This window comes from Phyllopteryx taeniolatus, chromosome 21 (genome assembly GCF_024500385.1).
Source record: "Phyllopteryx taeniolatus isolate TA_2022b chromosome 21, UOR_Ptae_1.2, whole genome shotgun sequence".
NCBI classification, from domain to species: Eukaryota; Metazoa; Chordata; class Actinopteri; order Syngnathiformes; family Syngnathidae; genus Phyllopteryx; species Phyllopteryx taeniolatus.
Window position 1 is genome coordinate 10,747,718 of NC_084522.1, and position 12,894 is coordinate 10,760,611.

A 12,894-nucleotide genomic window follows, 5' to 3' on the forward strand; every position below is an offset into this window, starting at 1 on the left:
AACAGTCAAATCCTTTCCAAAAACAAACAAACAAAAAAACAGCATAAGCTTATACTTTAGAAAAACATACAGTAAAGAATTAAAAAGAATTACACAGTTTTTGTCACACGCTGTCCTCCTGCTTTGTCTGGTGTGCACGCCGCTGTCCTCTGGGGGCAGTATAAGACGTCAGATACAGTATACAGTACTATACTGGAGACTGACTTTTCAGTGCAGCAATAATATGTAGTTGTTTTTTCACAGAGGATAAAGAATATATGCCTGTGAGTATTGTTATATGGCAATATGTATTCCTGCACCATTTGTTTAAATATCGTTTGGCTAACAGCTAACAACACGGCCACATAGATGCTAATTGTTAGCCCGAGTGCCATTGCATGTAAGTGTTGCCCAAGTTTAGTTTGACAGTAACCTTCAGCTGAGAGTAGCAATAAAGAACTTGAAGCCTCTTTTTTTTAAGAATATTGATTAATCACCTCTGCAAAACTGCTGCTTGTTGTGAAGTGAAGTCACCTGCCACCATACAGCCCTCGTATCTCAAGTTTGCTCTCGCAAGTCAAAGCAACAAAATCAGCCAATTCGTGTCTATACTTCTACTTAAATGCAGAGTGTGAGCACTTTTTCCACTTGTCCATAGATAAACAAGGCTAGTCTTATCTGAGTGTGCGTGGTGGGGGTGCTGCTATACATTCCAGTTTAACCTGAAGCACGCAGCAGCAGGTGAGTTGAAACATGAGAGGGCCGTTTGGTGGAGTTCCGACACTGTGGCTCCACATCTTTTAGAGCATTTTGTTTTCTCACAATTAAAAACTTTTCCGGGGCAGGATGGTGAACTAGTGGTTAGTGCATCTGCCGCTGCCTCTTATCCCACCCCACATATTGCTTGAGTATGGATTTCGTTACAATGTGGCGTGGGCTGCACTTAGGCGCCTCGAACGTAAACAAATGTGACTGAAAACTGCGCACATTATCTTCTCCAAGACTGCATGGATGCACCCACAAATACACCCCAACCCCACCGCATAGACAACTTTACCAAGCAATCAAGTAAGTGCCGCCTATCAAAATTTGCATCAAACAGAACCCAGTGCAGCTCTGCTTACCTTTTGGCTTTGACAAAGTGTTTCACCCCGCCGTGCCCTGTGTGAAACGAATAGCAGGAGGCCGAACCCCACGAAGTTGCGGGGGTCAGACATGAGGTGTTGGCCGACCAGCCAAGACATTCGTTCTTGCACCGCCGGAGGAAGGGCCGATGGTGGCGGCTTGATGTGCGCCGCCAGTGCAACAGGTGGCCGGAGCGACTGTCCCCGCCGGCTACTCTCGATGTGCTCAGGAGACGGGGCGGTGGTATCATAATGGAGACATAATCAGCCACTCAGCCGGTACTGGGTCTTGGAGGTGCCGCTGGGACGGAACTGGTTCCGCATCAACCTGCCGCCATAGAGGTCGAAGGACACCAGAAACAATGGGGCAGAGTGTGCAGACACTAGGGAAGGTGAAAAGCGGAAGAGTTCAACAGGACGATGTCACTTGGATGCAGGTGCGCAACGCCGTGACGTGGAAACAGTTGCAAAAAGTCGTGACGACGAGACACGATCAACATAACGACTATGACCTTTACTTGGGCGCCTCTTTTGGCCACCACGTGGTGGTCCCGTATAGATGGCCAAAATGGTACCCAAGTAAAGGTCAGAGGAAACAGATCCTACTAATATTTAGGGGGTGGAATTGGAAAAACATGACGTGAACTGATTAGGGGTAAATAAAAAAAAGTCGTAAGGGGAGAAACCGGAGAAAACAAAATCTGAGTCAGAGTTGGGAAGAAGGTTGTAAAGTTTGCTGTAAACTTCAAAACTAGAACAACTGGAACCTATGAAAATGTAGACATAGATTGAAGCATACATTAACGCAACATTAATGCGCATGCTAGCACACACACTCTTCCTGACTTGATGAAGGTGACGCTCATTGGGGCCTTGCTGCAGTATGAAGTGTAAATACTTCATACATTGAATTGAAGATTTCAAGTGAACATGGTTTGAAAGAGAATTTATTTGAACGGAAGATTTGCGAAGGGAGCCGAGCTGTGCAGAGTTCATCTCCAGTGCACTTGTATAACTCGGCTTTTCTAACTCTAACTTTTCTAATAGGTTTTGTAATCTGGGATAATTGGCCCCTTGCTGAGAGTCAGATTACGCCAACACCATCGATGCCAACAGACGTACTGCATTGGCGTTTTTTTTTGGTCATGTTCAAATGTTTGGATGTGTTTGAAAAAGTGTTATGTAGAAAAAGTGTTCTTGTCAATATCTCCAGGGACGCTTTTTAAAGGTTGATATGAGTAAGGAAAGCCGGTTTCTCATTTATTGGATGTCCTTCTAGTGCACTAGTAGAATGACTAAAGAACACTCATAAAACAACTTTTATTATTGGTGACGTTTTTTCACTAGTGTTTTACATTACTGTAGTAATGTAGTAAGTAACATGTAAGTCGTTCTACTGGTGCGCCCAAGTCGTTCTTCTAGTGCGTCATAGCCATTCTACTAGTGTACCTTAGTCATACTACCGTCCTAGTCATTCTACTAGTGGGCAGAAATATCATATGGTAGTGGAAGACACAAAGCAGAAAGAAATCAGCACGAGTGAGACCATCGTTTTGTTCAAAAACCTAAATTTGGATGCACCCATCAAATTTTAGGTGCCGCTGTGTTCCGAGTAAAAAAAAGAAAAGTATACTCTGGAGCCCTGAAACTAAAGTCAGTAACAAACATATTGTCAAAGCTAATCTTAATTAATCAGATTTATTATTACAAAGCTCTTAATCTTGTCAGATGTTGAATAATTACAAATCATCATTGTTTTTAAATCATAACTTTCTTAAGGAGCGCTGCCTTCTCTGAGCAACATGTCGTTTGATTTGATCTGTCGGCTGTGAGGATGAGAAATAAATCCTCCTAAAGATGCTAAAACAATCAAAAACAAAGCCACCTGGGCACGAGTCCAGCAAAGGCTCATAGATTTCTTTGGAGAAAACGCAACATTTTCACAGGCTTTCTTATTTGTCTTTGCTAAATTGCTGAGAAGAAAAAAAAAAAAAAAAGATTTTTTTTCTTCCCCCATAGAGAATGATGAAATAAGCTGCTTGGTGGGCCGTGGGGATTCCACCGAGACCCGCCACTTGTACTTGTGCATACAGAGCACCAGATGCATACACAGCAAATAAACCTGATCATATGGCATGTTGAAGAGATGATCCCAGCATAATATCTGCAGGTTGCACATAGGAGAAGGGAGGATGGATTATTGTGGGAAGGGGAAAGTGCGTAGAGAGGGAAGATGAGATGGGGAACAGAAGGAACACGAGGGACAAGCGGGGAGAGAGAGTGAAGCAAATACCACAGGAGCTGGCAAAGCCTTTTATTCCCAAATTGTCACTTCGCACACACAAATACAGTATGTATGCAGTCCCGTCTTTTTTTTCTCCTCCCCCAAGCCTGTGTCCTGCATTCAAACTCGGCATCTGCACACACACATGGTCAGACATCTTCCTTTATCACACACATGCACACACTACTCGAAGAACGCTCTTCAAACAAATGCACTCTTCATTAAATATAGAAGAGTGCCCGCCTGAGCTTAACTGAGCCAGGATACAATTCCTCTTATGGAATTCACCATCCACAGAAACGGAAGAGGACAGCGCGAGCTAAAAGCAGCAGGCCGGGAAGACAAAAATGCACTGGTGCCTTCACATTCAAACAAAAGATACGAAAGATCTAAAATCATCTTTCCCTACTGAAATGAATGGAAATGCCATTCAAAAAAACAACAGCCCAAAAAAAGAAAACACATTTTGTACTGTTTTTTTTTAAAGAAGAAAAATAGCACTCTATAATGTTGGACTAAAAACAAAGTAGTGACATAATTAGTAGTCGTAGACCTGCTTCATGTGTAAAGTGGCCTAAGACAAATTCTGTTGTGATTTGGCGCTATACAAATACAATTGAATTGCATTCAAAGAACCTTATGCTGCTTCTTCTAGTGTGCGCGCGTTGGCCACCTGGGGGCAGTATAACACAGACAGACACACATGAAGAGTTTCACAACTGAATCAGTTAGCCGAAGTAATATTTGTCTTTTTTGTGTGTGCAAAGGATAAAGAACATGCCTGTGAGCTTTGGTATGTCTGTCTACATGTGTTTTTACACCATCTGTGTTCAAGTACAATTACTATAAAATATAGAATTTTGCTAAATCGACTTTCCCAGGCAAAGGCATGCGGTTGTTTCTAATACACAACGTATTTTTTCTCAGTTTTATGTTTAATTTGACAGTAAACTTCAACTGGGAGTGGCAAAAGACAGCTTGAAGCGTCAACAAAAAAAAACGCTCACTGTTCTGCCAAACTGCTTCTTACTGTGAATGAAGTTCAGTTCAGTTCACTGCCACCATATCGCATCCCAATTTTTTGCGAGCAAGTCAAAGCAAAAAATTGGCCGAACGACTGCTCGTATCTTGGGAAAACTTGTACAACGGGTCACTCTTATCTCAAGGCACCACTATACTTTGAATTACGCCTTGACCACTGTGTGTGTCTTCTTTGGGGTCTGACCATTCACGTAACATCACATTGCACTGATTTGTATGACCCTCTTAAATCATTATTACTACATCTCATTTCGTATTCAAATGTGTGTATGCTGCACGACGTGGTCTTTAGGTGGATAAATACTGCCTCCAAACTCTTCTAGTGGTCACTTTTCTCGAGGACAAAAAAACCCCATCATTATATAATACTGTATCAACACATAGGCCTACTGTACGGCTGTAAAATCAAAGTCAAAGCACACCTCTTAAAGGCAGAGTCATCTCATTGTTGCAGTCACAATTCTTGATGTGCTTTATGTCCTTTTTTTGTCATGTTTTTCATATTTTCACTGTTCTGGGACTCGGGGTTCGAATCTTAGCTCCTACCTTCCCATGTGGAGTTTGCATGTTGTCCTCACGCTTGCGTGGGTTTTCCCCCGTGTACTCTGGCCTCCTCCCACCTTCCAAAAACATGCATGTTAGGTTCACTGAAGACCAGTGAATGTGAGTGTGAATGCTTGATTGCCTCTATAGGTGCCCTGCGATTGACTCGCAACCAGTCCAACCAGTTGTACCCCGCATCTCGCCCACAGTCAGCTGGGATAGACTCCGGCTCACCTGCGACCCTCATGAAGACGAGAGGCATAGGAAATGGATTCATGGATTGGGTGGCTAGACATACTGTACATATGTACAAGAGGTTACAAGGCTGCTTCAACACTGCCATCTAGCTTCATCAACAGTAATCTGCAGACTACAGTCAAGCTGAATGTCGTTTAAATGTCACGGCTGTAGTGCATAGATGTCAAACTCAGGCCCGGGGGCCAAATTTAGCCCACGATGTAATTATATTTGGCCCGGAAGACCATATTAATTGTGTATTAGAGCTGGCCCGCCAGTATATGGCACATGCACCACTAATATTACAAATCCCAGAATGCTTTGCTAGCGTGTTGGCCCATCAGTCTAGACCGGCGAGCGCCCCTTCCCTTTCTGTTGCAGTCGTTAGCAACTATGCTACCAGTCTCCTCGAGCAAATTTACACTTCCCCTTCGCAAAAATGGAAAAATGGAAAGATGGAAAACAGTTAAATTCCAAGACAGGTGGGAGGCAGATTATCTGTTGACTACAGTAAAAGACAGACCTGTTTGTCGTGTGCGGAGCAACGTGGAAAGAATATAACAATTGAATTCATGTTTTTTTTTAATGCCGTTTATCAACTCCTAGGCAGGGACTGTTAATAGTTTGAGGTTTGGATTTTTATTGAAGGACATTCTTATTTTATTGGGTTGTTTTGTTGTTGGCCTTTGGAAAAAAAAATATTTACATCAAAAAGAAAGGTAGTTGGAGATAGATAGATAGAAGAGAGAGACAGAAGAATTCATGTCATCAATTTAAATACAAAACAACAAACAAATACCACTGATGAATTTTATCGTAAATTTGATTTCTCATGTTTATAATATTAAAGACAAACTTTAATATTATTATTCCAGATTCAGTGTTTCAGCAAAATTTAAGTTTGTTGTCAATGATCAACTTTAATGCTACATTTCTGCAGAAAAGGGAAACATGCACATCACATTGATTTTTCATTAAATATTGAGTTTGGCCCGCGACGTTGTCCCAATTTTTAATTTTGACCCACCGTGAAGTTGAGTTTGACACCCCTGCTGTAGTGGCTGTGTATGGTTCTTGAGGCGCCTGGTTGTTGAATGCTAATGTCAGTCGTCCAAGACACCAAAGTACAAACAAGAGTCAATGGCAAATACAGTTGTGACCAGCTCTTCCAAAATAAAAAATAAAAATTAAAAAAGAGGCTTCGAGCTGTTTATTGCCACTCCCAGTTGAGGTTTACTGTCAAACTCAACATAAAACAGAGAATTACACGATGTGTTTTTCAAACCACACACGGCTTTGCTTTCAGTCCGTTTAACTTAACAGCAACAAACAAACTAACAATGCCGGCTAACGAATTGCATCGGTGTTGCAGTGTTTAAACAACAGATATTTGAATACAAACAGCGGAGCAACACACGTAGATAGATAATCCAACAATACTCACAGGAATATATTCTTTATCCTCTATGAGGAAGGACTCATTTTACTTTGGACTTTTTTGAACGGCCCGTATGTCTGGATTGTACTGCCCCCCAGGTGACCAACGCGCACACTAGAATGATCAGCACAATGTCCATTGAAGCAAAAAGATTTGGACAAAACTGTTTCATTCTTTACATTCTATTCAATTATGGAATTACTGTATGTTAGTAGCACATTATAGAGTGCTATTTTTCTTTTTAAAAACGCATTACAATTTATTTATTGTTTTTATGGGGGGGCTGAGGCTGGTACTACAGATATTATAAAATGCTTGAAATCCCATTATTTACATTTGCATTATTGTGTCAGATTTCTTTAAAGGCCCACTATGGCATTTATGAGTGTAAACTTCTCATCAGTAACAGCAACAAAAGACTCCAAACAAAATCAAGTTGCTGATGCAAACATACAATAGTGACATACAGCATACCGGTGTTCTGAGAGTACAATGAGCAATTACACGAAATCAAAAATTAACCAAAACTTCCCTTTTAGTGGTTTTCACTGATAATGAAAGGCTAATGAGGAACAGTCACAATGAGACTTGATTTTGTCAACTCTTAATTTCAGCCATGCCAAGCATGACGAGAGCAGGATTTACCACAATACGGTGACGTAAGGTTTCAGTGGAAGAGTGAAAGGAATTGAAAACAAATGATGAAGCGGAAAGGAAGTCTGGGCTGTTGACAGAGGAAATACACTCTGATACACCAAAAAAACATTGTCTCTAAAAACTCGGAATCAGAATTGAGAATTAGAAAACTATGACTTCTAAAAATACACACAGTATACTCTGAATATATATTTACACAGCCCTGGGAATAACTGGCAAGGTCCAGGATGTAGTCTGCCTTTCACTCCAAGTCATCTGGGATAGGCTTCAGCTCCCCATCACCCTGAACAAGATAAGCAGTCTGAAAAAAATGGAGGAATGAATATAATTAGGCGGCAGGGTGAGCAACTGGTTAGAGCGTCTGCCTCACAGTTCTAAGGACCGGGGTTCAATCCCCGGCCCCGCCTGTGTGGAGTTTGCATGTTCGCCCCGTGCCTGCGTGGGTTTTCTCCGGATTTCCTCCCACATTCCAAAAACATGCAAGGTAGGTTAATTGAAGTCTCTAAATTGCTCATAGGTGTGAATGTGAGTGCAGATGGTTGTTTGTTTGGATGTGCCCTGCGATTGGCTGGCGACCAGTTCAGGGTGCACCCCCCCTCCCGCCCGATGATAGCTGGGATAGGCTCCAGCACGCCCGCGACCCGCGTGAGGAGAAGCGGCTCAGAAAATGGATGGATGGATATAATTACACAAATGAATATGATGCAATATGAACACGTAAATCCGTTCTTACAACATCCTCGGGACAGCAGATTCAATAGCAACATTGTGGAAGTTGTTTTTTTTTCACTCTCAACATCAGAATATATCATGTCATGCTAGTCTATTTTTGCGAACTTTGCTCATTCAACTCATCCATTAGTATTACTCAGTGAGAGTGGAAAAAAAAAACTTGTCATGAAAGTAAAGTAGCTTCACAATTGAGTCATAAGTATAGCACATTTGGTCATTATTCCTTTTAATCAGTGACTAAACTGAGAGGAAAAGATTGCTTCACCACTGAACAACCACAACGTTTTATTACAATATTTTTTTAAAGAAATAGCTCAATTAAATGCCAGTGTTAAATATAACTTAACTGTACTTGAAAAAATTTACTGTACTGGATTCAAAGAAAGTTGAAACAGTCTGTATGCATAGCTAGAAGCATTTTTTTATATATATGTTTGATTTTATTTCATGTTTTAAATTTTGTTGTACATTTTATTTACATTGAGAATCCTCACCTAGATGATATTCAGTATCCCTCTTAATGCTTTTTTTTTTTTTTTTTTTTAAAACGTTTTTTTAATTGAACCTTTATTTATCCAGGTAAGGCAATTGAGAACAGATTGTCATTAGCAATGCCGACCTGGCTGCAGACAGCAGAGGACAACAAAGGAAAAATAAAAGCAAATGGAAATATATTAACATCAAACTGTACAATGTGATAGTTACATATTTACATTATACTTAACATTACATATTAGCACATGGTGAATAAAAGGTTCATAACAGGCTAAAAACAGGTGCAGCGATCATGTACAGTATCCCTCACTAACTTCTTAAACAATGATATGGGGATGAATGAGGTGAGTTTTATTATTTTTTTTGTTCCAGTTGTTTGGGGCAGAAAATTTAGAACATGATCTACCGAAATTAGTGTGGATTTGGGGCACGGATAGGTTACTAAAACTGCGGGAAAGGAGAGTGTGGGTAATGGTATGCATGGTGAGGAGAGAGTAAAGATTGGGTGGGGTCTTGCGAAAGAGTCTTTTATATTTATCACTTGGAATGTTGTGTAAATCAACCCCGTCCTTTCTTGAAGTGTATTTTTTTAAATTTTTAGTTTGTTATACTGTTTTATGTTACATCGCAATCCCGCATAGGGAAAGTCAACAATGAATGATGAATAATCAATATTATTAGCAGAATTACATGACCCCAAAACCAAATTTTGCTGGGTCCCCTATGTAGACTTCGTCTGGCTTTCTATCTACCATAAGGTCTTCGATAAAACTATAAGGTTCCAATAATAAGGTCAGCGCAAAGGTGAACTGTCTTTTTAATGACATTGACACTGTGAGAAAAAATGTCATCAAAACCAAAGAATGATCCAGGTACCATGATGCGATTGTTGATGTGGTGACTGCGATCCAGCTCAGAAGTACTTTTTAAACAGACACTAAAAATACAAAATAAAAGTCTATGATTCATAGTATTGTTGAATCAAATGAGGTCTAAAATATACTCAATGGACACGTTGGGATGGACCACAACAAATGGATGCTTGATGCAGGAGAGTATTGGGAAATCCCTCCGGTCAGTAGAATATATAATGCCGGCGTGATGTGAAGACAAGACAAGTTCCACGAGAGGAGGCGGTCAACACAAGAGGAATATCAACTCGGCCAGCGACGCAACATGTCCTCTGAAATGTGTAAGTCAAAGACTTGCAGTGGTGCATGTTTCCTATTTTTTGTTCCTCTTTTTCCATCCATTCAAGCATTTCTCATCCTACCACATAGACGCACACATCCTCGCTTTGGGGTTGCTGGCCCCTCTTGTACTGCGTGCCGCCGGAGCTCCGCTTCCAGAAGCACCCACTGTCCTTCCAGGTGACACCTCAGGTGAGGAAGAGACGGAGCCCTCCGACCTGCTGAGCTCCTCCCCAGTTTGGGACTCGGTTGTGGGTATCGCGAAAAAACACCAGAAAGCTGTAAGTGGAACTTCAAAAGCCTCTTCCTTGTCTTTTTCTAGCTGCAATACTGATCATTATTTTTCTCATTTTTACCCCCCCATCTCTAATTTCAGTTTGAAGATGAATTTCAAAATAATGCCAAGTATCATTTACTGGATGAATACAAAGTATCCCAGCTTCCAGTAAACTGCCCCAGCTCCAACTTCAGCAAGGTAAGAACCAGGAGGAGCAAAAGTACTCATAAGTATAGATAAGTATGGATACTTGTTTTAAAAAAAATGATGAATTCCACTCCTGTATTTAAAACTTTAAAAAAGTACAGACTTGGAAATCTGCCACTGTACAAATGTAAAAATGAATTTGTATTGTCAATTATATACTGTAGAATACCCGTTTTGATCACTTGGTATAAAGAAAAAAGAATTCTCTGCAAAAAATGTAGTTTCCCTCTAATTAACTTGGTGCTTGATTGTACTGCCACAACAAAGAATAAAATCACTTTACATGTCACATGTTTGAGACGGATAATTCTTTTTTTTTTTTTACGTCATGTGGTCATCTGCAGCAGTTGAACAAATTCAGTAATAAGCCTATTTTGATAAAGAAATACAGATATTTGTTTTCAAATGTAGGGAATAAAAGTAAAAACTAAAAAGCTGTCAAAATAAATAAATACAAAAGTAAAGAATAAATGTATTTGAAATTTGCTTACTTCCCACCACTGTCAATGGATAAATGATTGGCTTACAGTGATTGTATGTCTCTCTCCAGGAGGCTTGCCTCCACAGGCTGGCCCAAGGTCTGACCATCTACACAAGTCTTCTGAAGTACGTGGAGAAGGTCTATCCCGGCAGTAGAAATCTGTTCGAGGCCAAACACTACACCGGACTCCTGCTCAGGCTCATCAAACAAAAGGTAGGTTGGAAATGCTGTAATCTGTCCTGCAATTAGGTATAGGAATTGATAATAATGTAATAATTCCGACTGCGTTATGCATACCGCTTATTGATCCCGTTCCTTAACAATTCTCATTTAGTGACGGAATGAAATAATACAAATGATACTCTGGAACTTTGGAGCATAATGTGTGACGGTGGACCACCGTCAGTGGCCATCCTTGCGCAGTCCTTCCTGTGGCTCGAACCCACATTACCAGAGTGACATCTTGCTATACATACCATTAGCCTAATAGCATAATTGCCTCTATCATTTTTAATTTGCTGTCACACTATCAATAAAAAAAATAAAAAAATACCAAGGTGCTTGATAAAAATTGTGGTTTTTTTCTTGATGTCCGTGTAAATTCTCAGTCATCAACATCATAGTAATTTGCAAAAGTTGAATTGAGGCAGCGGCACGGTGGACGACTGGTTAGTCTCACAGTTCTGAGGACCGGGGTTCAAGTCCCGGCCCCGCCTGTGTGGAATTTGCATGTTCTCACCGTGCCTGCGTGGCTTTTCTCCGGGTACTCCGGTTTCCTCCCACATCCCAAAAACATGCGTGGTAGGGTGATTGGAACTCTGAATTGCCCTTAGGTGTGAACGTGTGAGCGAATGGTTGTTTGTTTATATGTGCCCTGCGATTGGCTGGCAACTAGTTCAGGGTGTACCCCGCCTCTCGCCCGAAGATAGCTGGGATAGGCTCCAGCTGCCCGCGACCCTCGAGGGGATAAGCGGTACAAAAAATGGATGGATGGATGAATTGAGGCAACTGGACTGCGTTTAAAATCCTTATTGACCTGTGCTATATGTTAAGCATACCAATTTAGCATTTTTCCCAACAGCTTTTCAAAATTGTAGCATTGTATATATTTCCCTTATGTTGTGGCCAGTTTAAAACAAGTCCAAGTCGCCATAAACACTCCACAAGTGCGTGCCACCACAGTTTGCAGACTCGTTTGAAATTTCTGGTAGAATTTTTCTAGTTCTTTGCAATTGCTCTATTCTTAATTGTTTATAATATATGTATATTTTGACAATGTGTTACTTGTGTTCTGCAGATGAAAAAGACAGAAGAGGTCACAGGACTGAGCAGCAGCCAAGAGGAGAGCCTACTGGAGTCACTGGACAACCAAGATGTTTTCCACAGAAAAATGACGGCACACAGCATCCTGCAGCAGCTCTTCGTCTTCCTGGTTGACGGCAAGAGAGCGCTGCGCCGGAAAGAGAGGCGGAGGGGAAGAGTCCTCGCGGTCGCAATGTATCATCCATTATAGTAGTCACATCCGCAATGAAGCCCGTCTCTGGAAAGTTGGGCAAAACTTATCAAATTAAGGGAAGTTTTATCTGTAGTGAAGTGTCGTAATCCACTGACGGAATAATGATGTATTTATGAGTTTTTTAATGATGCACTGAGACTTTTTTTCCCCTCAAATTATTATTTATTCTTTGGAGAAAATATTTATTGCTCACACAAAAACCTGTTGTTAAATATTTTAAAGTTATTGCTCATATTTAATTTGCATGGTAACTATATTTATTTTAAGTTTTATTTTATATTTTTTATAACAATGTATTTTTGTAAACATGAATAAAATGGATTTGCCTGCTTATGAATTAAGTTGCTTCATTTAAATCACACTTCCGCAGTGTCCTGCTTGACTACAAAGTAGAAAATATAACATTGGTAAAAGTCATTCATAAAACCTAAAATGTGATCATAAATCTTTCTGAAGTTTCATAAAAATGTAACTACATTTTTGTCGTCAGTCTAAATACGTGTTTATACTCAATTAATTATAGTATATATTTTAGTAGTTCAGTTTAAAAAGTGAAACTGTTTCATTGAACACAGGAAAACCTTTCATATGGCCAATTCCTGCCTAATTTCTGTATTAAAAATCTTTTCGTTTCTTGTATATTTTTATTTCTTTCAATTTTTGTTCCGTAAGCTGTAATCATCAAAATTAGAA

The 12,894-nt window shown here is 40.3% G+C and overlaps 1 protein-coding gene across 2 annotated transcripts; it reads left to right on the forward strand.

The window, feature by feature from the left end:
* The first annotated feature begins 140 nt into the window (after positions 1 to 140).
* Positions 141 to 12,408, forward strand: LOC133471405 (interleukin-6-like). 2 transcript variants are annotated; one of them, XM_061760897.1, is made up of 8 exons: positions 141 to 263; positions 638 to 720; positions 825 to 1,047; positions 1,158 to 9,722; positions 9,811 to 10,001; positions 10,097 to 10,195; positions 10,755 to 10,898; positions 11,983 to 12,408. In XM_061760897.1, exons 4-8 carry the CDS (start codon positions 9,707 to 9,709, stop codon positions 12,196 to 12,198), a joined length of 666 nt encoding a protein of 221 aa, XP_061616881.1. In that variant the 5' UTR covers positions 141 to 263; positions 638 to 720; positions 825 to 1,047; positions 1,158 to 9,706; the 3' UTR covers positions 12,199 to 12,408. The 2 variants fall into 2 exon arrangements, with proteins under 2 accessions (XP_061616881.1, XP_061616880.1); XM_061760896.1 differs by lacking the exons at positions 141 to 263; positions 638 to 720 and having other exon boundaries at positions 912 to 1,047; positions 1,161 to 9,722.
* The last annotated feature ends 486 nt before the right edge of the window (positions 12,409 to 12,894 follow it).